Source organism: Acomys russatus, chromosome 1 (assembly GCF_903995435.1).
Source record: "Acomys russatus chromosome 1, mAcoRus1.1, whole genome shotgun sequence".
NCBI lineage: Eukaryota > Metazoa > Chordata > Mammalia > Rodentia > Muridae > Acomys > Acomys russatus.
In genome coordinates, this window is record NC_067137.1 from 45,258,566 (window position 1) to 45,285,241 (window position 26,676).

The 26,676-nt window shown below is 43.1% G+C and overlaps 1 protein-coding gene across 1 annotated transcript in view; it reads left to right on the plus strand.

Annotated features, from left to right (window-relative positions):
• Positions 1 to 26,676, plus strand: part of Cog5 (component of oligomeric golgi complex 5) — a 303,527-nt gene that overhangs the window by 273,981 nt on the left and 2,870 nt on the right. Inside the window, exons 19-21 of the mRNA XM_051144712.1 lie at positions 3,060 to 3,136; positions 24,180 to 24,306; positions 24,901 to 24,980. Coding sequence (XP_051000669.1) covers positions 3,060 to 3,136; positions 24,180 to 24,306; positions 24,901 to 24,980 — 284 coding nt within the window. The remainder of the gene's footprint in view (positions 1 to 3,059; positions 3,137 to 24,179; positions 24,307 to 24,900; positions 24,981 to 26,676) is intronic.

The window sequence follows — 26,676 nt, forward strand, 5'->3', positions numbered from 1 at the left end:
GTTTTCTCTTGCCTTTTCTTCTCTTGAACAGTGTTAAGGCAATGCCCCTGAAACATCTGGGTGGGCTCTGTGGTTAACCAAGCGCATGGTGGGTACAGAGCATCAGTGAGGCAGGGTAACCGCCCAGACGCTGGCCACTGAGTGTCCATCTGTAAGCCTGCGGACTCCTCTAACAGAGCACTCCCTCCTGCAGCATGACCTTCCTTGTTTAAAGAGAAATGGTTTTCAGTCCTTGGGGTCTGTTTTAGATTAAAAATGTATATCTGAAACATTTAGCCTTTTGAAATTGTCCTGTGACAGAGAACTCTTCTGTACCATCATGGAGTTCACAATCATTTGAAGTGATGATCTTTCATATAGGAACTTTCCTGTAGCTACTTAATTGTTTTAACATTTAAGTCTTACTCCAGGTCTAAGTCAAAGGTTGTTGGGTTGATCTTTGAAGATAATGAACCACAAGGGTAATGTGGGCACACCAAAGTGTGCCATGGAAACTCCAGCACAAAACTAACCCCAGTTAGTGCTGGGGTAGAATCAGCCAATCGGAGACATGTGCCAAGTCCATATTTACTTGTGCTCAATGCAAAAAAGCGTTTTATTCTGAAGGAAACCAGAACTCCCTGGCAAGCAAATAAGCTACCCACGGCTCAAAGAAAAGCCTGCTGGCCCTGTCTTTTGGTTTGAAAACAGCGGTTCTTAGCTGTTCTATCAGCAAGAATACTGGCTTTTTCTTCTTTACCTTCTCATTTCTTTAGTCTTCATATTTTAGAGTTTTCTAACCAGGTAAGATGTTGCCCTTTAAAACATGCAGTGCTTATTCTGAATGTCCAGTGTTCATTTTGACTCTTCTGTACCAGAAGACTGACATTGACCTAACACTAAAGCATCACAAACAGGCTGCCTTGCGCTTCTCAGTGCTCCCGGCAGGTATTCTCATGGGGACTTTGATTTTGCCTAATGATAACTATGTCCATATTTATATATGTATGTCTATATGTCATTAACACAATTAACATTCAGTATTTTGGCTTTATATTTGTGTCTACATGTACATTTGCACATGTAAAAAAAAAATCTCCTTCACTAAATTTGAGAATTCTTGAAGGAAAGACAGTCGCGTTCTAGTTTTCCACCTTATTCTCATATGTATTTGGTACCTGGCTGTGAGGAGGGAGTAGAACTGGCTTCACAAAGGAGCGACTGACTAGGACTCTAGGCCCCATTGGCAAAGAGTGGGTTTTTTTCAGAGTGGTGATGCTTGTGACTGTTCCTTCCCTGTGTCTCTGTTGAATAAAGATGCTGCACTATCAGGGATAACCTGTCCTCAGTCATTTTCTAACTGGTCTTTACCATGGAACACATTTTTAGTGAGTTTGGAGGACCAATTTTCCTCTTGAGACCACATATTGCCAGCAATTTGCATGAGTATGTGGGAGATAAAGAACCAGGAGCCAGTTAATGTCAAGTAGAATTTCCAGTCAAATGAGGAAAATAAAAAGAAGTAAATCCAACATCTGCTAGGTTTTTACACAGGGACAGATTAATATTTTAAATGAGAAAAAATTAAATACTGATAATTTCAGAATTTTTAAAGACCTAGTTTGCTTTTATTTTATATGTTTGAGGATTTGCCTTCATTTATGTATATTCACCACCTGTGTGCCTGGTGCCTGCAGAGCACAGAAGGCAGCATGGGATCCCTGGGACCGAAATTACAAGCAATTATGAGCTGCTGCCATGTGGGTGCTGAGAACTGAACCCTGATCCTCTTCAAGAGTTCTTAACCCCCAGCCATCTGGCCAGCACCAGCTTTATTTTTTTATTAATATCTTTTTTATTAATTCATTCATATTACAACTCATTGTTATCCTATCCCTTGTATCGTCCCATTCCTCCCTCCCTCTCGCTTTCCCTCTACTCTCCTCCCCTATGACTGTGACTGAGGGGGACCTCCTCCTCCTATATATGCTCATAGGGTATCAAGTCTCTTCTTGGTAGCCTGTAATCCTTCCTCGGAGGGCCGCCAGGTCTCCCCATCCAGGGGACTTAGTCAAATATGGTGCACCCAAGTTCGTGTGAAAGTCAGTCCCCACTCTCCACTCAACTGTGGAGACTGTCCTGTCTATTGGTTAGATCTGGTTTGGGGTTTGAAGTTTACTGTACGTATTGTCCTTGGCTGGCAGTACCAGCTTTATTTATGAATACTTACATGCCATGCAAGTGGAGCCTGTACATTTAATTTCTGTGATTATACTAATTAGTTATCATCTCCAAGTGTCATATAACAAAGCTAAGACAGAGAATTAAGTAACTTGTTCAGGACCACCTCATAGTGATGTAGTTTGGAATTCTGCCACTTATGTGGCACCAGAATCTCCAAAGCTAAAACTTTGTAATCACTTGGACCATGCTGACTGCTAAAACTTTTCATCCATTACAGTGACTATGAGAGACTTATAGTGCCTACTTAGAATACAAGCACGTAGTCTAGAACACCCTTTTCTCAGTGTCTAAACTAAGACATGATTTGAACTCTGGTAAGAAGTATCATTGAAGTCTTTACCTTTTAATAAATGTAAGTGGCTTCCAAACATGTTTCACAGCCAGTTAACAAAGACTACAATGTTTGCGGACTAAGGTAAGGTAATGATTAAATCTGTCAACCTGATTGGATTGAAAATGTACTAGGCGCTTGGTAGAGAACTGCTCTAGGTATCCTAAGAGGGGATTTCCAGAGAGGACTACCTGAGGGCGGAGACCTGCCCTCAATGTAGGTTTCCCAGCCACAATGGGTCCTTGAGGAAGAGGGGAGAAGGAAGGAAACCCATCCATGGCACAGGCATTCTCCGTTTCCTGGCCACCATCGGGAGCTGCCGTTCCCCTCCAGACCTTCATCATGATGAACTGAAACCCCAGACGCTGTGGGCCCAAATAAGTCACTCTTCTCTAATTGTTCACATCTGGTATTTTGTCCCAACAAGGAAACACTGACAAATACAGATCATGTGCCAAGTTTAGCGTTCAGAGCTGACTGTGTGGACTATCTTCTCATGTTTCAGATGGAGTTGGCGGTAGGTCCACTTTGCAGGCGAGTGTCAGATTTGGGAAAGTCCTATCGAATGCTGAGGTCATTCAGGTAAGACCTAAGTCTTCATTATTGCAAGAGAACCATCTTAGTAGGAAGTCAGTCCTCCTCTCATATTCGGGTTAAGTTTTATAAAATTGTCAACATTCATTTGATATTCTAACAATGCCACTGTGAGATGAGTCATCTTAAAAGTTATAGTTTAAATAAAAAACCATTTGCCTTTATATGCAGTAGCTAATAATATAGTGGGAATGTATGGTTTTTAGTAGGGATAACAATAGTGAGGTATATGTTTTTTCTTTTTGAATCATAATTCACAGTTGAGCTAATAGGTCCTTTCTAACTTCCCACTTTTGCAGAAACATGTTAAACAGAAACAGTAGGAAATTCATTATAAGACAGGCATTTTTTTTTCTGAAAATTTTATTTGTTCATGTACATTTTTGTTCTTTTGTTTATTTGTTTGGTTTTGGTTTTGTTTTCGAGACAGTGTGTTTCTCTGTATAACAGAATACTTGCTTTCCTAGAACTCACTTTGTAGAACAGGCTGGCCTTGAACTCACAGAGATCTACCTGCCTCTACCACCTGAGTGCTAGGATTAAAGGTGTGTGCCATCATGCCCAGCTATTCATGTACATTTTTAATACAACCTACCTCTAAAAGTATGGAATATAATATGAACATACACAACTATTGACCCAAACAGCTCAGTGATGAACTTAGGGGGTGGTTTAGGGACCTCAGGCTGGTGCAGTTGACCACCAGGCTTACGGTTGAGCTCCCTATAAACCAGGGCAAAAAGAGGCACAGTGAGCTAGATCATATGCATAATCTGATAATGTAGCAGCTTAAAGAAGGAAGCTGTCCTGTCCACTGCTGTGCACTTTGCTCTGAAAACATCTAGTAGTCTAATGATGTTAGGAGTAGATGCCAGAACATACGATGGTACTGTTCATATGGCTATTTATCCAGTAAACTAGAACTTGCTAATTTTTCCTGTAATGGCACAAAGAAAATGTTCACACTAAAAATGTGGCCAACCCTGTAGACAGGGAAGATCTACATAATAAATATTTATAACAGTTTTGTGAGTACAACTGCCGCGTGGAAGGCTTTTACATAAACGAATCAAATGTCCAAAAGGATAATGAGCTCTGGGCATATTTCTGTACACATAAGGTGGTAGTCCAGTTATGAGCTTTCTGAAAATTGGCTCAGTCCTGGAAAGTCCATACATAGTAGTGTGCCCTTCCAGTGAAGGCTGTGCTCTCTTACATCACTGAGCTACTGTAATAGCCATGTGGGGAGCTTTACCTTGCTCGTTTGTAGTCAAAAGAGTTGTTTTCTTCTTTTTCAGTGCCAGCAGCAGAGCCTGAATTTTGTTTTTTTGCAGTGGAGAATCGCTGCACATATGTTCATGATTGAAAAAAAATTTTAAGTGAGATTTTGTGTATTTTTCAAATATCTTCTTTGGATCTGCTGAGTTCTTTCAAACAAACAAACAAATAAATAAAACTCTATGTATTGTGTTGAATTTCAGTCCTGCACTAAGTTGAAAGATTATAAGATCCCAAGGCTACCAGTCTTTCATTCATCTGCTTGAACTATAAAAATAACCACATTGGAACAACTATAGGAGCTGGGCATGGTGGTGCACACCTTTAATCCCAGCACTCAAAGAGCCAGAGGCAAGTGGATCACTGTGAGTTCGAGGCCATCCTCATCTACAAAGCAAGTCCAGGACAGCCAAAGCTACACAGAGAAACCCTGTTTCGGGGGTGAGGGGTGGAAAACAAAAAACAAAAAGACTCTACAGTCATTTACTTTGAGTAAGATGGTTACTTTCCTGTTGCTATGATAAAGCATCATAACCAAGATAATTTATAGAAGGAAGAGGGGTTTGTGGTTTATGGTTCTAGAGGAAAGGATACCCATCACAACAGGGAGGCAAACCATAGGCTGGAGGCATAGTGACAGGAGAGAGAATCTTACAGCCTACATCTTCAAACTCAAGCAGGAAGCAGAGAGAGCACAGGGAGAGGACTGTGGGGCGTTAACCTCAAAGCCTGCCTCCAGCAAGGCCACACCTCCTCAGCCTTCCCAAACAGCACCACTAATTGGTACTACATGGTCAAGTATTTGAACTTACAGGGAGGGGCAGTCTCATTTAAACCACTACAAACAGCAGTCTGTACCAGGTAATAAGATGATGTCCTGGCCGGGTCAGCAAACGTTCTGAGGGCGTTAGACAAGAAGCCTTTGCAGCAGGTCCAAGAACAGCTATTGGCTTTTTTGCTATATTAGGACTAGGCCTTTGTTTTTGATAATCCAAAATTCTATGTTTGGGTCTTATTGTGTACTTATTAAAATTGTGCTAATCTTAAGATTTGCTGAAATAGGATGGCTTTACCTCAGTACATTTAAATTTGTATGACAGTATGGAAAAATAAAATCTGAGGATAAGTTTCACATAAGACTAATACACCATTTAAGATGGGAAATTTCCCATTAATTCTCATATGAGAAAAAAAATTCCAAAGGAACAATTTCAGGCTTGGGTGACATCTTATTATACCTAGTTGTAGCATCAAGAATTACTGCTGACTAATGTATACATTTTTAGATCATACTTTTTATATCTAGCTCTTGATAGAGTAATAGTCAATCTGTTTCAGACTTTTGACCATGATGCATGGTAAAAGAATTTTGTTGTTTCTTAATTTTTTTGTTTGTTTATTTTTCCTAGTAGGGTCTCACTATATAATCCAGGATGACCTTAAACTTGAACTTTGCCGGCCTCAACCTCTTGAGTTCTGGAATTATAGGTGTGCACCCCAATGCTTGCCTGAGATGATTTATTGTTGTAATTTGGAGGTAGGCCTGGTGCTACATGCCTGTAATCCAACTGGTCACTCAGGAGAGAGAGAGAGATGGGGAGATCTTCAGTCAAGGGCAGCCTGAGCCACAGAGAGAGACCCTGTGTCAGGAAAACAGTAATCAGTGGAATTTGAGAGCAAGCACTAGGCCAGCTTCTACAACATCCTGAGTTTTATTCCCAGTGTTACCAATCCTGACGTATTTGCATGCAAACCAAGGAACTCAACAGTGTGCTATGCATGTATGTGAAGAGCCATGTGTACCTTTCATGGAACAAGATTAACCCTCACTTACAAGATATTCTCTGTCATGTCTACTTGGTTATTTTAACTTACAGTTGATTTTCTGATCCACGGTTGTCCGCATTTCCTCACAGGACCCTAACTCTTGAGCTTCATTTGCTCGGCTGGGTGGGCAGGGTTTGCCTCTCTCCAAGCCCTGAAAGTGTGTGCCCTTTTTTCCTGGGAGCTTCTTGCTGCAAACAGTCCTTAGACTTCCAAGGCCTCGGGCACATAAGCAAGACTGCATCCTGCCTATAGGGCATCCCGCGGACTTGCGTTAAATGAAAAGCGCTAACAGAGATGGATGTAGCACCCGAATATTCCTACTGACACAGAAATCTGCTGAATTGATTCTGGCTCATAGTTACTTGATTGGACTGGGGTAACTGTATTAAACTAGATTAACAAATAAAATAAAACCATAGTATAATCAGGGTATTCAAACCCAGGACTAGTATGTAGAGAAAGGGTTTGGTCGGTGGTTTGGGGAGAGAGGAGCTGTGAATAGGTGGCACTACTTATGCCAACACTGTCACTGAGGAAAGCCAGGTTCTGACAACTTCTCCAAGTTGTCATGGGGAGAGGGTGGTGGACTCTAGAAAGCTTCCTTGTGGTAGAGTGTAAAAAGAGCTGGTTCTGGGGGCCTGTTTCCTAGGCTTTCCACGGGACAGTCCTTAGGCAAGATACCATGCTAGACCCCACCCAGCATAGCAGTGCTTCTGCTCTGCTAGTCACAGGCCCTCTGACTTACTAGCCCACATAGCACTCTGCTTTCCTAGACAAGACAGAGCAACTGCAGCAGCAGGACTCCTTTCCCCTTTTCATTGATTTTTGGGTGTTGTTTTTGTTGTTGTTGTTTTGTTTTTTGATTCAGGGTTTCACTGTGTAGCCCTGCTATCCTGGAACTGGCTCTATAGACCACATTGGCCTTGAACTCAGAGATATACTTGGCTCTGCTCCCAAGTTCTGGGATTTAAAGGTATGCGCCGCCACCACCCAGCCCTAACACCCATGACTATTAACCTACATCTTTCCCATCGTTGCTGAGCTTTCTGACAAGAACTAGCTATCAGCCAGTGGCAGTGTGCATGCTGGATCTTGCCATTCAAAGTTACTGTTCCATCATGTCCAGGGGAATAACGGACAATATTGGATTGGCTTTAAAAAAATTTTTAAACAAAAAATATTACCTAATATACCACTGCATTTAAAAACCAAAAATATAAAAACAGGCTAACAAGGATGCAATTGCTATGATATCTGCTATACCACAAATACTGGTGTGTGTTTATATAGAGAAGAAAAGCAGAATAAATAATAATAATAATAATAATAATAATAATAATAATAATAATAATAATAATAATAATAATAATAATAATAAGAGACATCAAAATCTTGTTCTTTATATATCACTAATTTTTTCATTTTTCAAATGTCCTGCTTCAGCTTTAATATTTAGTGAGAAAAGCCAATAATTTTTATTGTTAAATTCTTCACATTGTTTTCCCATCTAGAAAAAAACAGAAGAACAAAAGAATAATGTAACATGCTTGAAAATGTCTAACAAGGTGGAAGGTGGAACAAACCAAACAGTAACTCAGGCATATTCTAGAATCCACAGAAGGCCTCATTCTAAAAAGCCTGAATTAGAGGCAGTGGAGCAGGGGAGGGCATCCACTACCCCTTTTCAAGGGAGGAGGACAGTGCCAGCCAGATCTCTCTCTCTCCAGTTAAGATCCTAGCTGCAGCACTGTTCTCCCACCCGCCCCCAAAAGCCATAGCAAGCTCCCCATTTCTACAGCATGCTGCCATCTGCCTCTGGGCACTCTCTCTGATGGTAATATCAGCGGACTAGTTAATTAAGCCAGCAAGCTTCTTGCATACATTTACATTTTGCTGTCTCCATTAGAGTCCCTCAGGCAGCAAGAACCTTTTTCTACTCGGACAGAATGCTGCCTCAGAAAAGTGCTGACATTCCTGATCTGCCCCTGGAGGCTTTGTATTTCTGCACATGACATGCATGTCAGGACTGTCAAGACCCCGTCCCTGTCGGCTTCTCTGCAGTATGACATTAACCCCTGAGCACCAGATGCCTGAGGACTCAGAGTCTTGATATTGTCAGTGTAGAAGCCAGGATGGATCTGTGAGCTGACATAGAAAGGCCCAGAGACACTGGTTCCAAATGCAGAACCTGCCTCTTAGCAAGCCCTATCACCTCACCCCCTGAAGGGACAGTCTACAGCCTGTACTGCTGGAACTTTCTTATTATCTGGGTTTACTAGATAAGTGAGGGAATGGGACTGTAATGTTCTGAAGCTTTTAGAGACAGAGAGGAAGTGGGTTTGGGAAGGGGCCATCAGTAACTAAAATAGAATGCTTCTGTGTGTTGGTTTTCAGTTCAGGGATATTGAGGTCTTTCTAAGGCCCTCCTTTATTAACCATACAAATGCTGCTGTATCCAATCAGGGAAAGAAGGCCTTGTACATGTTAATAAAGGGAATAATTCATCAAGAAGATATAACAGTTATAAATTTATATTGTGCCAAATTTAGGGACTCTCTCATGAGTACCTAATGCCAGAAACAGAGAGGAATACTTGGTGTTTTTCTGCAGTGTTAGAATTTATTGAGTAACAATATACTTATGCCTTGCATCCATTTCAGTAGTCCCAGTGTGCCAGATAATCTACCTACCTTAGCAATTCAGCTTAGGTGAATGCAGGTTCTTTTTATTCTAGTCTTAATTACTAATATTAACTCATATTACATCATACACAGGATACAATAACTGTACCTATATAGATCTACACATATGTGAGTTGCAAGAAAAGAGGCTACAGAGTAGTATAGGAGCTTTTCAGAAGTGGGTGAATTGAAATGTGTATAGATTAGATGCATAAATATTTACGGATAAGATGAATATATTGACAAGATAACAGATCCAAACCAGCCTCAGGGAAGAAGCTGTTGCCTTAGAGATCAGGCCATGCAAGAGTCAGAGTAAAGACTAAAGACGTAGCTAGCTGTAGAAGTAAAAGAGCAGAGCCCAGTCGGCGGCATGAACAGGGGGCCCAGTCCACAGGGGCATGCATGTGGATGAGTGGACGGCAGTCAGTAGGTCATGTCACCAGTGGAGGACTGAGCTGAAACCCAGGGACAGTTGGGACTTCTCTGCCTGTTCTTAGTGCATACTGCAGGTATCAAATGACAGGTTGGTGTGGGCCCCTGTCATGACAAGTGCTAGGTATATTCCATTTTATGGAGTTCAAGTAAAGGACTTACATCCTCCCCCTTGGTCTAGCATGTCTAGTAAATTCTTGGGCCTGGTTTTGCTGATACGATTTTAATGCACTCGTATGCCACTCTGGTCTCAGTTCATCTTCATACATTTATAAGTTAGTAGCACTCTGCTGCTGGGCAGATGGTGGTATTGGTGAGTCCACCCTGCATGTAATTATCCTCCATTGTCAAAATGGGAGCCAAAATCTGCTTGTAAAATGGAGCTCGTCGGGGCAAGATACAACCTGATGAACCACTAGTTTAAATAATATGAGGTGACTTAGAATAGGCCACAGCCTCATCTCAATTTGTTTTAGTTTTGTAAAGTGAATACTAATGGGTGTAAAAGGACAGACGGGTCCTGATGCAATGAGAACACATGATTTAAGACCCTAATTACATAGGTCATCCAAACTAATAAGAGCAACAACTGCAAAACCATTTCAGACTTAAGCTGTACTGTAGGACAAATGGATGTAACAGGCATTTACAGACTACTCTACCCAACAGGTTCATAATATACATACGTTCTGTTCTGTGACCCTTAGAAACTTCTCTAAAACAGGTCACAAAGCAAGTCTTCAGATTTATGACAGAATCAAAACAGTTTACTATATCTTATCAGATTATAGTTCCTACACCAGAAACCAATAGCAATAGTAAGTGTAGAAACTATACAGATATGTAGAGACAGCGAATACACCCTTTTAAAATTGTTGTTGTTGTTGTTGTTGTTGTTGTTGTTGTTATTATTATTATTATTATTATTATTATTATTATTATTATTATTATTGCATGCATAAGTATATATACCTTGGCAAACACATGGAAGTCAGAGGATGAGTTTATGGAGTCTGTTTTTTCATTCCGCCTAAACATGGGTTCTGGGACTTGAATTCAGATCTCTAGGCTTGCATGGGAAGCACCTTTACTCACTGAACTATCTCACAGGCCCACTATATCTATACACATGTGTGCACACACATGTATACACATTGTATAGCATTTATGTACTTGTAGCTGTGGTCGTGTGTGCACCACAGCATGCATGTCAAGGTTAGTACATGTGGAAGTTGTTTCTCGGCTGCCGCCATGTGGGTTTCAGGGACTAAGCTGAGGTCATCTGGTCATCTGGCAGCAGGCGACGTTATCTTGCTGGTCTCCTCTCGGGATTCCTGAATGGCTAGTGAGTAACTGAAGAAATTAGGGAGGACAGTTAAAATTACTAGAACCAAAGGAAAATGAAAGCACAATTTAACAGGACCTATATGCTCTGACAAGGAGAATATAGCCCTAGTGTTTGTATTAAAAAATCAGAGAGATCTCAAATAAGCCAACAAGGTCTTAGTTTAAAAAAAAAAAAAAAAAAAAAAGATAGACTCAGCCAAACCCAAAAGGAGATGGGAAGCAGCATTAGAGATGAGAGCAGAAATGAACAAAATAGACACTAAGAGTAACATATGAATTCTATCAAACAAAGCATTAGTTCTTAAAAAAAAAAAAAGAGAGCCCCAGCTAAAGTGACCAAGAGCAAGAAAAGACCCAAGGCTCATAAAATTGAAAATGCAAAAGAAAGTTTGTTCTCGACCCCAGTGAGGGGCACAGGTTCGTCAGGGAGCACCCTGAGAACTGATGCCCCAAGGGCTAGAGAGTCTGGACATGAAGGAATTTCTAGAGATAGGGCCGCTAAAACTAAACCAAGGAGATGTAATAGCTCAGACAGACCCATAGCAATCAGGGAATTAAAGAAACAAAGTTTTCAACCAAGAAGAGCTCAGGACCAGAAGAATTCACTGCCAAACACTCAGATACTGTTGGGAAGAGCTAACACGTGCACTTGTTAAACTGTTCCCCAAGTGAGAAGCAAAAGGCATGCAACCAAACCCATCATCCTGAAAGCAAAGAAGAACTGTAGTCAAATTCCTTTATAAACACAAAAGCTGCATGTGTATGCACATGAGTGTGGCTGTGTGGGTGTGTGTGTGTGTGGGTGTGTGTGCGTGTGTGGGTGTGTGCGCGTGTGTGTGTATGCTCAGGTGTCATTCCTTGGGTGCCATTCATCTTCAATGTTTTTGTTTTGAAATAGCATCTCTCCCTGGCTGGGGCTGATTAGGCTCCCTGGCTAGCAAACCCTAGAGATCTGCATCTCTTTGTCTCCTCGGTGCTAGGATGACAAGTGCATGCCACATGCCCAGATATTTTACATGGTTTCTAGACAATAGAAGCACTTTACAGATTGAACTATTTTCCCAGGCCCTACATGCAAAAATTCTTTTAAAAATTGTTTTACTTACTGTGTGTGTGTATGTGTGTGTGTGTGTGTGTGTGTGTGTGTGTGTGTGTGTGTGTGTGTGTGTGTACACTCCGTGTGCACTGAAGACTTTGGGGTCCAGAAGAGGGCATGGGATCCCCTGGAACTGAAATATCAGGTGGCTGTGAACTGCAGTGTAGATACTAGGAACTTAGCCCAGGTCCTTTGCTAGAATAAATAGTAAGCAGCCTTGCCACTGAGCCTTCTCTCCATCCTCCAAAATTCTTCCTCCCTCCCTCCCTTCCTTCTTCCTTCTTTTCTTTCTTTTCCCCACACCCAGACAGGATTTTTCTGTTGTTGCCTTGCCTGTCCTGGACTTGAACTGCCTGGCCTCGAACTCATAGAGATCCGCCTGCCTCTGCCTCCTCAAGTGCTGGGATTACAGGTGTGTGACACCATCCTCTGCTCCCCCAAACTGTAATGGATTTTTTTTTTTTTTTTTGAGACAGGGCTTCTCTATGTAGCCTTGGCTGTTCTGGACTTGTTTTGTAGACAACCTGGTCTCAAACTCTGAGATCTGCCTGCCTCTGCCTCCCCAAGTGCTAGGATTAAAGGCTTGGGCCACTGTGCCCAGCCGGGCTCACCCAAAACTCTTAATTCAGAACTAGCAACTGATTTTGAGAGACATTAAACAAACAAAACAAAAACAAAACAAACAAAAAAACCCTCCTGGTGCTGCAGAGGTAACTGAGCTGTTAAGAGCACTGGTCTTGAAGAAGAGATGTGTTTGGTTCCCAGCTCCACATGGCAGCACACACTGTCTATAACTTCAGTTTCAGCACTTCTCACACCCTCTTCTGACCTCTGTGCCACCAGGCATGTGTGTGGTGCTCAGACATACATGCAGACAAAACACCATACACACAAATAAAAATCATATAACCATGTTGGTTTCAGCCAAGGGATGCAAGTCAATAAATGTAACACAACATAGAGCTAAACTTCAGACATAAACCACTTGACCACCTCAGATGGAAAGAGGCCTGTGACAAAGTTTAGCATCCCTTAATGAAGAAAGTCAGCGTAGAGGGAACGAATCTCAGCATAAAGGCTGTGCGTGACGGGTCTTTAGTCAACAGTGTACTGGGTGGGAAACCTGAAAGCACCTCCTCTAAAGGTGAGGGCAGCCCTTCTCTTCTTCTATTCAGTGTAGTGCTCAGTCCTAACTGGGACAGCAAGAGGGGAAATAAAAGGGACACAAATAGTAAAGGAAAAGGGGAAAATACCTCTGTTTTTAGATGACATGGTGCTGTATTTAAAGGATTCTAAACATTTGATCAGAAAACCCTGAGACCCAATACACACATCCACAAAATAGTAGCATACAGAAACAACATTTATTTTTCTATACATAACAACAAACTTCCTAAGAAAGGAATAATGAAAAATCCTTTTGCCATACAACATATCACAAACCCACCCAAGCAAGTAAAGACCTGAAGCAAAAGTTTAGGGCATTGAGGACACCAAACTAGACATCAGAGGGAAAGCCTTCCCATGCCAACTGCATGTGCAGAACTCATACTGTAGAGATGAACACATTACCAAGTGGTCGCTTTAGCCAACATAATCCCAATCCCAATTCCAGCAATACTTTTCACAGAACTATAAACATAATTAAAATTGGCAAAGAAGCATAAAAATTCTAAATAGCTAAAACAATCCTTAATAGAAAGAGTCACACTGGCACCTGCCTATGAGATTATATTAATGAGCCATAGTAACAAAAACTGGCACTAGCAGGGGAAGGTGGGAAGGTGTGTGGACCAACTACACAGTCACAACTACAGCCACCTAATCTTTGACAAGGTGTCAAAAACCTGTTAGAGAAAAAGACAGCATCTTCAGCTAATGGAAAATTGGATTGATTGATTGATTGATTGGGTTTTCGAGACAGGGTTTCTCTGCGTAACAGCCTGGATATACTGGACTCACTTGGTAGTCTAGACTGGCCTCGAACTCACAGAGATCCGCCTGCCTCTGCCTCCCGAGTGCTGGGATTAAAGGAGTATGCCACCATGCTCGTTTCTATTTATTTATTTATTTGCCTTTCAAGATAGGGTTTCTCTGTGTAGCCTTGGCTGCCCTAGACTTGCTTTGTAGACCAGGCTGGCCTCGAACTCAGCAATCTCCCTGCCTCTGCCTCCCGAGTGCTGGGATTAAAGGCATGCGCCACCACACCAGGCTGGAAAATTGGATTTCTATGTGTAGAAAAGAGAAAGATCCATGTCTTTCACCCTACACAAAAATTAATTTAAACTCTAAGCTGTCAGCATAAAAAGTTTGAGATACTGGTGAAAAACATAGTGAAAGTACTCAAGCTGTGTGCACAGCTTAGCACAGAAGATCTCAAGATGTTCAGAAGGATGTTCTTTAAAGGATTCCAGTAGCACCAAAAATCTCCGTTTCCATGTAGTTCTTCATGAAATTAGAAAGCTTAAGCTGAGTAGTGGTGGTGCAGGCCTTTAACCCAGCACTCGGGAAGCAGCAGCACATATATTTATGACTTCGAAGCCAGCCTGGTCTACAAAGTGAGTCCAGGACATCCAAGGCTACACAGAGAAACCCTGTCTCAAAAAAACCCAAAGAAGAACTGAAGAAGAGTAGGGAAGGAGGGAGGGAGGAAGGGAGGAGCGAGAATGCTTGTGCACGGCAAGGGAAGTGATGTAATCAGCACAGTAAGGAGACAGCCTAAGACATGAGCAAGCGGGGCTGGCCACAGACCTAACAATCCGATCTCAGTGCCTGGGATCTACTTGGTGGAGGGAAAAAACCAACTCCACAGGTTGTCAGGTCTGTGCCCAGTGTCATAGTCTTTTTATGGCTGCTGGCATGTGTGCACGCGTGTGCGCACACACAACACAAACTAAAACATAAGAAGAAAGTTTTTTGCCAACTTTACTGTGGACAAGGAACTGGTATCTGGGCTATAGAAAGAAGAACAATAAACACTAGCAATATTGTCCAATCCGTGAGTGGGTTAGTAAGCTGCACAGCGTATTCTCAAAATTGTCCAATCCGTGAGTGGCTTAGTAAGCTGGACAGCGTATTCTCAAAATTGTCCAATCCGTGAGTGGGTTAATAAGCTGGACAGCGTATTCTCAAAATTGTCCAATCAGTGAGTGGCTTAATAAGCTGGACAGCGTATTCTCAAAGGAATTTGTATGAATTGCCAGTAAATATTTGAAAAGGTGTTCAGCACCCTCAATCATTAAAACTGCTTTGAAATTCCATCTCACCCAGAGGAGACTGACTGTCACCAACATAATAAATGCTGGCTAAGATGTGTGGGAAGAGAAGCCCTGTTCACTGCTGACTGTTAGTTGGGGCTGTGGCCACTATAGAAGGCAACATGGAAGCTGCAAAACAAAACAAAAAAACCTAATGACCCAGCTAAAGCATTTCTGGGTATGTACCCAAAGAACTTAGCACAACGATGTATTCATATTCCTGTTTTTAAGCTGCAGTATTGACAATAGCTGAGGGATTGAGCCAGCATAGCCATCCATCAAGGGAAGACTCTCCTGTGTCTTACTTCCGAAACACCTGTTTGTTTTGTTTTAACTGTAATTGATCCAGAAACATTAGAATGGTTGTCTATATTATCTAGGAAAATATCAGAAAATTTAAGAGATTTCTGCCACTGGAAAACTTCATGTTGCTGGCTTCTGCTTCCAGCATTCATAAGACAGCTCCCAGAAGACCTAAAGAGCTCCCCCTCGAAACCCTGCCTTGTCTCCTGTGTGCTCTGTGGTGAGAGACAATACACTCCCCAACAGAAGCCTTCCAACCTCTGCTTTGAGCCCTTGTTTATCCCAGGTCACTGGCCTCCTGCATCATTTTCTTCTGCAGCCCTCATAACCCTACAGTGTTTTCTAGAGAGCCTCGCTTCCTGCAGGCTTCAAACAGCTGTCATCTGCTCTCTCAAAAGCAGCCCTGTGTCCTGGGTGGGAAAGTTGGCGAGCTGCATGCTGTCCCACGGTGGGGTCGTGTTTCCTCTCTCTGACTTTAGTTTCTGTGGGAGTTTCCGAGCTCAGGACATTGTACTCAGTGATCTTGCTGCCTTTTCAGGCCCTTCTCTTATAACTGGGGAACGGTAGGTTTGGTGGCAGGTGACTTGGAAATGACCAGCAATGGTACTGACTGTGAGGACAGGAGCCGCAGGACCTCTGCTGTCCTGCATCTCATGATTAGCCTTAGCAGCCTGTCTGAAAACTGACAGCTGTGCAGCCATGAGTCATTTAAATGTGACTTTCCTTGACTAGAAATAGACATTTTTTTTTCTAAGGGATCTAATACTTGACTAATTAACTCTACCTTCTGGCTAGAATGTATAACCTTGGAAGTGCTGCTATATTTGAAATATTCTCTAAGAATGACAGTGTGGAATTTCTGCTTTTCATAGCATCATAATTAATTTTCTTTTGTTTTGTAAAGCACTTCAGGTGGTGATTTTTTTTTTTTAACTTGCTGGTGCTTCAGATCCCACCTGGAATCAGGGACAGGGGGAGGTTCTGGGTGCACTGCCTGAAAGGAGGTAATGTGTGAGCAACACCCAGTGCACCTGCAGACCCAGAGTTGCCTGCAGGGTTCTTCAGGCAGCTCTGTTAGTGAGCAGTGTGGACGACTGGTCTTGTCAGAAAGAGAACTTTTGTGTCTTAGAGCTCCGAACAGACAGGTGATTGACTGACCAAAACACAGCCGGGGTTTACCAGGCCTGGCTTATGAGCACCTCACCCACCATGCCTGTGTGCCAGGCTGCCTACGCAGCTCATCCAAGCCGTGCGCCTGGGCACTTCCTGCCTGCCTGCCTCCATCTCTCCTATTCTTCCTTCCTTGTCTGCTTTCTTCTTTCCTTGTATCCTTTGTAGTTGCACTAAAAATATCCTGAAGGATAATTATGAAACACACATACAAACCATAAAATTAACTTCCTTGCTCAGTTTCAGATTTGGCTTTAAGTTTTCTGAAGCTGAAGATAAAACAGAATCAGGGGTCTAGTTCTCCATATCAGAAGGAAATGTAATGAAACTGAAGTTTCTTCTTAGTACCTAACCCTGCCTGCGTCCCAGCTGTGCAGAGCCCCTGCTGTGTCTTGTCCCCTGAGCTTGTCTTTGCATTTAGCTGCCTTCCTGTTCCTCCTTCTTGCTGAACTTCTCTTTGGGTTGAGTTTGATTGGACAGCATTTTGATTTCTGTACCTACAGCTGGTATCTAACATGGGGAACTTGGGCTTGTTGTTTCTTGAAACATTTTCTAGCCCCTACCTTCCGCGCTCTTTCCCCCTGATGCCCTTGCCGGTCTGTGCTGACTCTGGGCCTTGCTCTATTCCTCCTCAGTGTCTTCTTGTGCTCCTGTGACTTCATTTTTAAACACTGTCCCTAAAGTCGCTCTCTGCTGACTATGGCTTGCTGGTAATGCTTGATAGTGAGTGTTGTGTTCAGTCCTTGTGTTCTTCATCTGTTGGATTTTTAAAAATTCATTTTCAAAGAGTAAAAGAGCCAAATATAACCAGCCATAGTCCAGGGACACAGCTTCAGATTGCCCCAAATACCATGTTCTAACATGGTGTCAATTTCACAAAGTTTCTATAGCATTATAAAACAAAATATGATTAATACATTCTTTGATACAGGTGGGTGGGTTGGAACAGAGCTGGATACTCTTTGTTGTAGGCCTCAGGGGTTATCTGATGACGTCTTGATTTTTTGTTGGCGGAAGAGGGAGCTGTTTGTAAGTCCAGAAGGACTGACTTGATAGTCGTGAGGATGTTAGGTCCCGTGTGGAGGTAGGCGATAAATGGCTATGTAGGGGCTGAAGGTAGCCCAGGACTGCCTACCAGGCTTATCCTGCCTCCAGACTCACAGCATGTCAACCAGCCCTATAGCGCTTTTAACATGTGTTTGACGGGGTTCTTTTCTTTTTTCTTTCTTTCCTCCTCCTCCTCCTCCTCCTCCTCCTCCTCCTCCTCCTCCTCCTTCTACTACTACTAAAAACATCAGTTTCTAGTTCCTTATGTTGACCAAGCAGTCACATTTTGTGCATGCAAAGACCAAATACTGCTTTTTCCCCGAGTGTGCTAGAACACAGTCACCAGGAACAGTAAGTGCTAAACCATTCACATCGCTAAGTCCTCAAGCCATCATGATCCAGGTCTAAATGTTTTTCAGCCTCTGTATCTTACATACAGGTGGCATGTAACAGTAGGAATAGAACACCTGACGTCAACACAATCAAAACACAGTGTGGTCTGAGGAACTAAAGGCAATAGATGAGAGAAGAGGAATTTTAGACACCCCTGAACGGTGTTTAAACTACCTAGATGATGCTGCCCTGCCCCATTTACAATTACTTGTATTTGATAACATGGTGTAATTGATTTTTGGAGTATTAAAATAAACTTATTATCTTTTTATTATAGATTTCCTTTTAATCAGTTTGATTTTATAGTGGTAACCTCATGATGGGTGTATAGTTCTAATAATAGAAAATGTTAGGGTTTTTGTTTTGTTTTGGATTTTGGGGGGTGTTTTTTTGTTGTTGTTTTTTGTTTGTTTGTTTTGTTTTTATCTGTTTTTGGTTTTTGAGACACGGTTTCTCTGTAGCCTTGGCTGTGCTGGACTCACTTTGTCGACCAGGCTGGCCTCTAACTCACAGTGATCTGCCTGCCTCTGCCTCCCAGTGTGCTGAGATTAAAGGCGTGTGCCACTGCACCTGGCCCATTATCTCAGTATTGAACCAAATTCAGTTTCAGAAATTTATATTACAGATGAAGTCAGATAACACTATAACATTCATTTTTTCTTTTGTCAAAATTGTCTTTTCCCATGTACCGATATTTTGGTGACAGACCTAAAGAAGAGAGCTCAGACTTATGAGAAATTAGTTTCATGGCCCTTCTCAGAATAACCAAATCTAATATCGTATCAGAAAAAGAATTAGGGCACCAATAGGAGTGCATAATATTGTCTGTTTACCTCTTATTGGTAAAATATGAATATTTTAACTTTTGAAATCCTGCCAACTATACTATAAGGTAGCTTAAATATTGATTTAATCAAGAAACATGGACCTTTTTGCATGGGTGTTTATTCATATGTGTGTATACTTATTCATGTGTATGCGTGTGCTTATTTATGTGTGTGTGTATTCATGTGTGTGTGTGCGCGCATGCTTATTCATGTGTGTGCTTATTCATATGTGTATGTGTTTATTCATATGTGTGTGTGCTTATTCATGTGTGTGTGCTTATTCATATGTGTATGCTTATTCATGTGTGTGGTGGTTTGCATGAGAATGAATGGCCTCTGTACATTCATATATTTTTGGTCCCCAATTTGTGGAACTGTTTGTGAAGGATTAGGAGCTCCGGCCTTGTTGAAGGGGGTTTGTCATTGGAGGTGGGCTTTGAGGGTTCAAACCGCTGTACCATTTCCAGGTAGTTCTCTCTGCCTCATAGTGTATCTCAAGATGTGAGGCACTGGGCACTGCTGTAGCGCCATGTCTGTCTGCCTGCTGATGTGAGGCACTGGGCACTGCTGTAGCGCCATGTCTGTCTGCCTGCTGATGTGAGGCACTGGGCACTGCTGTAGCGCCATGTCTGTCTGCCTGCTGATGTGGTCTTGTCCTCTAGCCTCTGAAACTGTGAGCCCCAAATGAAGTTGTATGTAAGTTGCCATAGTCATGGTGTCTTATCACAGCAATAAAAAAGTAACTAAGACAATATGTGTGTGTGTGTGTGTGTGTGTGTGTGTGTGTGTGTGTGTGTGTGTGTGTGTGTGTACACTTGTGCATATGTGTGTGGAAGCCAGAGGTTGATGTCTTCAGTTTCTCTCCACATTATCTTTTGAGGTCAGGTCTTACCCTGAACCCAGGACTCACAGCTTTAACTAGTCCAGCTAGCAGACTTGCTCCGGGGATCCACACCAGTCTCTTGCCTTCCAAGAGTTGTGATCAGAAGCATGTGCCACCAATCCAGACATTTATGTATGTTTTGGGGATCTGAACTCCAACCATAGCAAGCATTTTACTGAGTGATCCTAGCCTAGAAAATGCAAAACTCTTAAGTATGAAGTACCATGATGGATGTTGTTTTATAATTTGGATTATAAAACCCAAATTATAACCCAAAATTTTGCGTTTCCTGGATAAGAATAAATGAACTCAGAGTTACTTTAAGGTAATCAAAGGTCTAAGTCTATCACAGGACTTTCAGAGCCTTTATGTGTCTACTATTTACTTACTTACTTACTTTATTTATTTATCTATTTATATATATATATATTTATTTATTTATTTTTTTTTTTTTGAGGCAGGGTTTCTCTGTGTAACAGCTCTGGCTGTCCTGGAACTTGCTCTGTAGACCAGGCTGGCCTCGAACTCACAGAGATCTGCCTGCCTCAGCCTCCCACGTGCTAGGATTAAAGGCATGTGCCACCACCACCTGGCCTGTAGGAAACAGTTTATTGGCTTTTTTTAAAGTTTGAATTGAAAATAATGTTATTTCCAAATGGAATGCCTTTGGAATATTTAACAAAAGTCTTTGCCAATTTAAAAATGAAAATGTTAAAAATCTAAATTATACTGACAAGAACTCTGGTGCCCTAGATTTGATCACTGCCACATAGGGGAGAGGTTCTGTGGGAACACAGAGGAAGAGGGTGCAGGCTATCCAGATGGTCAGATGGTGGGAAGGAGGACCCACCTGTCAGAGGTCATGGGGAGGGGAATAGAGTAGAAAAGGGAAGGGGTGGGAACAGGAAGATAAGAGCAAGGGGATTATAATTGGGATGTAATGTGAATAAAGTATAATAATAAAAGTTTTTTTAAAAATACAAATTATAGTTAATATGAGATAATTTGGTATAAAAGTAGTGAACAAAAAGTTTGCATCTGGTATTGGAGATTCAGTGATGGAGAATGTATATAGTCACCGAAAAGACCTAAGTTTAATTCTCAGCACGCACTTCAGGTGGCTCACGACCGCCCTGTAACTCCAGCTCCAAGGAATCTGATGCCCCAACCCTCCCTTCTCCCCTGGATTCCACAGGAACCTGCATGTGTGTGGCAGGAACCTGGGTCTTTTAGGCACACTGCATTGCTGTAAACTCCAGAAATTCTGTGCTGGGTATTTCCTTACCTGAGCTGGACCAGAGGGTAGGTAGCCTCTGAGGCTGGATACAGCTACCTCTGGACTTGTTGGCAGGGCCTTGGAGTACAATTGAGCTAGGTGGCTCCACTAGTTGAATCTGAGGGAGAGGCAGAAACCTAGCTCCTTTGTGCCCTAGAGCAGTGCTTTGCATGTTCCTCACGCGCCAGCACTTCAGTGCCGCTCCTCATGTGGTGACTCCAACAACAAAATTATTTTTGTTGCTACTTCATAACTGTAATTTTGCTACTGTTATGAATAGTAATATAAATATTTAACATGCAGGATAGTTGATAGGATATATGACCTCTGTGAAAGGGTAGTTCACGGTCCAAAGGGGTGAGAACCACTGTGGCTTCTATCTCCCAACCTGGATTTTCGAGTGAGATTTTTAGCGAGGCAGATTGCTCTCTAGAGATATAAGGCAAGTTTACCATGGCATAGGCTTCTGTGAGCTGGCAGTTGAGTTTGCCAGTAGGCTGTCATTGGCCGGTGTCTCTGCTGAGGCATCATTGCTGTCAGGAGCACAGCTGCCACTCAGACCTTTACACTGGCAGCTGTGAGTTCTACTTCCTGTTTCTCCTTGACTCCAGAGTCTAGTCCTGTGCTTCCACCTGCTCCTGGTGAGGTAGAGAGTGCACCTGGCCACCGAATGCTAGGAAAGCCGGGTGTCTGTTTCTTGTTCTCTCTGTAAACTGTGGTTGCTGTGCCAGTGACAGAACTGCGGTAGTCTAAGGGAGACCGTCAGATTTCTAGGGTAGCTTTTGTCCAGTTCTGTCATCTATCCTGAGTGGGCCAGTCCTGTGTCTGAGACTGCAGTTTTCACTAAGATATCCCACCTGGGAGTAGTTGATCTATGACTTGGGGACAGGGACAGTGAAGCCTGAGACCTCTGCTGACCCCAAGTCTGAAGCGTCTGTGTGCCTGACATACTGTGAGTGCTCAAGCACACACTGCTCTGTTGGTGACTGTGACGCTGTTCTTGTTGACACTAGCGGCTTTGAGCTAGTAGTGAGGACAGTGTCAGCCTCCCAGAGACCATCTTACAGTGATGCCTCCAGACAAAGTGAAAACCACCCCAGCAGCAGTTTCATGCCTCAGTATCCTGGTGGCCTCAAGCCCTTCAACATGGAACAGTGAATGATTTGGGCGTTGAACATTTCCAAGGCAATGCAGCAAATTCTCAGTGTGGCCAAAGGAAGAATTTGGGGGTCTTTGGCTTTCTGGTAACAGACAATAAAAATGAACACTATTTCCCAGTAATTAAAATCAGGAACAAAGCAGTGTCATTTGGTGAGGAAGTTAGTGCCTTAGTGTCCTTGTACTGCAGTAAGTTAACAGGACAAGAGCAGCTTAGGAGAGGAGTCAAGTTCACGTTTCCAGTCCATACTGTATCATCACGCTGCAGTCAAGATGGGTGAACAGTGGGTCCGTGCTTGCACGTGAGTGCTCAGCTTCCCCTCCAGGGCCCCTTCTGTGAAATGGTGCTGCCTACATAGAGTGCTTTTTTTTCCCTTTGCAATTAATCCAAGACAGTCTTTACAGGCATGCCCACAGGCCAGCCCAATCCAGACAATTCCTCACTGAGGGTCTACATTCCATCAAGTCGACAGTCAAACCAACCATCATAGGCAGTTTAGATAGGAAAACCTTATGGGGGAAAGGGTTGTATTTGTAGGATAATTACTGTAAGGACTTTTTCCTAATATTTTGGATCCAACAAGAACCAAGTGTCTGTTAAAGCACACCCTCCTGGCTCTTGATATAAATGTTCATTAGTGAAAGGAAGGAAGGGATTGGCTGCTTCACACAGGCCTGCCAGCCTTCCTACATTGGCAGAGTTAAGATGGCTGAGGAAAGAGACCAGGATACAGGGTTGTTTTCATATCAGTCATTTGATCTGCTGAGAGGTGTGACTGCTGACAGGCCCTTCCAGGGCCAGCTACAGACCCTTGTTCATAAGAACTCAGAGCTGTCTCTGGGTACAGTGGTGCACCCCTGTAATCCCAGCACTTGGGAGACAGAGGCAGGCGGATCTCTGTGAGTTCAAGGCCAGCCTGGTCTACAAAGTGAGTCCAGGACAGCCAGGGCTATACAGAGAAACTCTGTCTCAACAGAACAAAACAACAAAAACAAAATAAACAAAGAAAAAATCCAAAAAAACAAAACAAAAAAACACTTTCAGATCTAAAGATAGCACGTCATTCTTGCCCAGATTTTGGCACAAAGTGTTCAAAAATTGGTAATGAAGATTTGCCTTCGTGCCACTTTTATTAAATTATGGCAGTGAAACTCAAAACTACAGTATGTAGACAGGAACTAGCATAACTCAAAACTACAGTATGTGGACGGGCACTAGCATAATTATTGAACTATCAGCAAAGCAATAACTATATCAAACACGTGCCATTTAAAAAGGCTTCATGGGAAGTATGGAGTCCATTCCTGTAGATTATAGCCCAGGGAAGGTTTATATGAGATGAAAGCTGCAAGATCGATCGAGGTAAGAATCTATAACACCAACATGAAGGCTTTGCTTTGTGCTTGTTGAGTTTATTAATTAAATGGCCCTAGAGGAAATTTTGCTATCAATGAAGTAACTACAGACCCATTGAAAAGTGGTGAGTGTTGAGAAAAGAGCTTAAAGGTAAACCAGCCTTTGGGGCTGAACGAGGCTTTATTTATTTTTATTGTATGTATGTATGTATGTATGTGTGTGTATGTGTGTGTGTGTGTATGTATGTGTGTATGTAATATGCTTCGGTTTTTTGACACACGGTTTCTCTGTTTTAGCCTTGGCAGTCCTAGACTCCCTTTGTAGACCAGGCTGGTCTGGAATTCACAGAGATCTTCTACCTGCTTCCACCTCCCCCAAGTGCTGGGGTTACAGGTGTGGGCCACCACACCTGGCTGAATGGGGTTTTATAATGGGGCTTCAAAAACCAATCTAGGGCTTGGAGGTGGTGCATGTCTTTAATCCCAGCACTCTGGAGGTAGAGGCAGGTGGATCTCTGAGGTCCAGCCTGGTGTACAGACCAAGTTCCATGGCTACACAGAGAAACCATGTCTCAAGAACCGAAAAGAGAAAAAGGAAAAAGAACAGGAATAGGAAGAGTGTTCAGGCAGAAGATGCCTGAACCAGATCTTATCTTTCAATACTGAACCCCATGAAATCACTCTGCTTTCCTTTTAGACCCCTGCTCTTCCAGACGAGTGAGCATGTGGCCGATAGTCCAGCCGTGGGGGATGTTATTCCATTCAGCAGCGTCATTCAGTTTCTGTTCACAAGAGCACCAGCAGAGCTGAAATCCCCCTTCCAGGTAAGGAAGTGAGGCCAGAGCCGACATGGGAACTTCCCAGGTGACTGTAAACAAGTCTCCTCATTGAGTGAGTTACTGCTCCCTCCTGCTTGATTGACACTTAGATGTCTCTCTGAAACTAAACAGAGATGGAAGAAAACCCCAGTGCCTGCATCTGTTTTTTTGTCAGGCCGTCTAAAACTTATCGCCTGAGTCCAGAACTAGCCCTTTAAAGGCATCTCAGCTGACTCCAGTGCCCCATGCTGTCATCTGAACACTTGGGAAGAGGAGGTTGGAGCTGCCACAAGCTCCTTGCAACCTGCACAGAGTGAGACCCTGTCTCAAACCCATGACCGTCGTCATCATCAAACAAAACAAAACGCCAGTGATTTCTAGTCACGAAACTATTAGAGGCTGCATTTTTTATTTTTGGCCCATGTCTGTTAGGGTTTTTTGTTTGTTTGTCATCAGTTGCATGAAGGCCTGTGCCCCTTCCTTAACTTCCTTCAGGAAGGTTGAAGTAATTTTACCATGAGAATCATGGAGTGCTTTTGTGCCAGTGTTGCTGCCATTTGCTGAAGAATGTACTTTCTCTTCTGTATTGCAACACTGCAGAGAGCGGAATGGTCCCATGCGCGCTTCTCCCAGTGGCTGGATGATCATCCATCTGAGAAGGACAGGCTCCTCCTCCTGAGGTAAAGCTGTGTGTTCTCGGGGTACACGGAGCAGTCCAGGAGGATAGAGACACCGGGTGGTGAAGGAGCAGCGATTGTGTGGGTGTACACATGCAGGTGCATAGGCATGTGCTTGCTGGGTCCCTCTGCAGCGTACTGTCGGGCACAGGGCTGTCATCCTCCTTTGTGTTAGTCCACGCCTCATACAGCTACTCTAAGGGGCATGAGCTCCGGTTTTAAACCCCCTCACTTTGGCTCTGTATTTTATGTTGTTCTCATATATGCTGCAGTCACTGAAATGGTGGCCTCAGTCATGAGTGAACTAACAGTTCCTGGTCAGAACCTACTTAAATACCACACATTCTCTGGTCTGTGAATCCATTTCTGTATGCACCTGTGCCCAAGTGTGTGTACGCATACCTCCAGCCCTGAGTGTTGTGTGTGCAGCTTACTGAGCATGTTTCTTCCATGTACTCCCCTCTGAAACCATGCTCAGAAGACATCAGAGACCATCCCTACTTGCAGCTTTATTCAGCAACTCAACACATTTCATTGACATGTGAGGCTGAGCCCCAATGTGACTCCAACTTTTTGAAGTCTTCCATGTCTGCTTGAAACTTTGTCGCCTCTTGCCCTTCCATTCCATCTGCTGAATTGCTTCCTTTTATCCGTTTGTTAAATGTCATTGTCCACATTTTCTTTCTAGCCCTTTTGTCTCCTGGTGAGCTGGTGCAGACACTCGACTCTTCTAAGTCTCTTTTTTCCTCCCCAGAGCCCCAGGTCTAGGACTCATTTGCATGGGGCTTTGGGCCAACAAACTTGCTGTCAGACATCTGCACTCGAGCACACCACAGAAACCTCAGCCCCCAAATGTTCTGATTTCATCATACCACGCACCCTGTCGTCTTAGATGCCGGCATGGGAGGTCGTCACCACCTAACCAGGTGTGCTGGAAAACAACTTGTCAGTCAGCTCCTGTCCAGCTGGCTCTCTAATTCCAGTTAGCACTGCTCTTTAGCCCCTGAAGTCACTCTGTACCCTGCCAGTCGAGCTCTGTAATATAGCAGGCCAGCTAGCCTGCTTGAGCCTCGGTGCAGGTGTCAGGCACATGTGGAAGGTGGCTCTGACCTCTCTGTGCACATGCGAAGGTGCCACCTTTGTAACAGTGCAACACAGTGCACTTTTCAGTAAAGAGCTCCACTGAAGAAGCTGAGCTCCTTAGAAACAGCAGCCCCTCAATCTGAGAGCTCACTAAGCCGGAGGTGTGGTATCCAGAGCCTCTGGGAACCTGTGGGATGGGATAGGGAAGTTGAGCCCAGGCTCCTCCTGTTCCTTATCTTTCCTTAGTAGGAAGCTGACCCAGAAATTGGGAAAGGCTGACAGATGAGCTTACAATGCCTGTTGTGACAAACCTAGATAAACCTGCTTTTAGAAAAAGCTTAGGATGTAGTCAGGGGGTTTGGGTCTCAGACATTTGCAATGTCCCTGTGGCTTCTTTTGTGAGTCCCAGATATTCACTCAGCAGCAACGTAGTTGGTAAATGGGGAAGGATTCAGCAGGGCTCCATTTTACCATGCTAATGCCTTGGAATGAGTTCATCCACACGGCTGTCCCTGTGGGTTGTGATCACAAATCTGTTTTCTTCTGCTTTTTAAAAATGTCTCCTGAGTGATCTCATCAGCAGTGCTGTTGCTAAGCTCACATTTAGCAAGTGAAA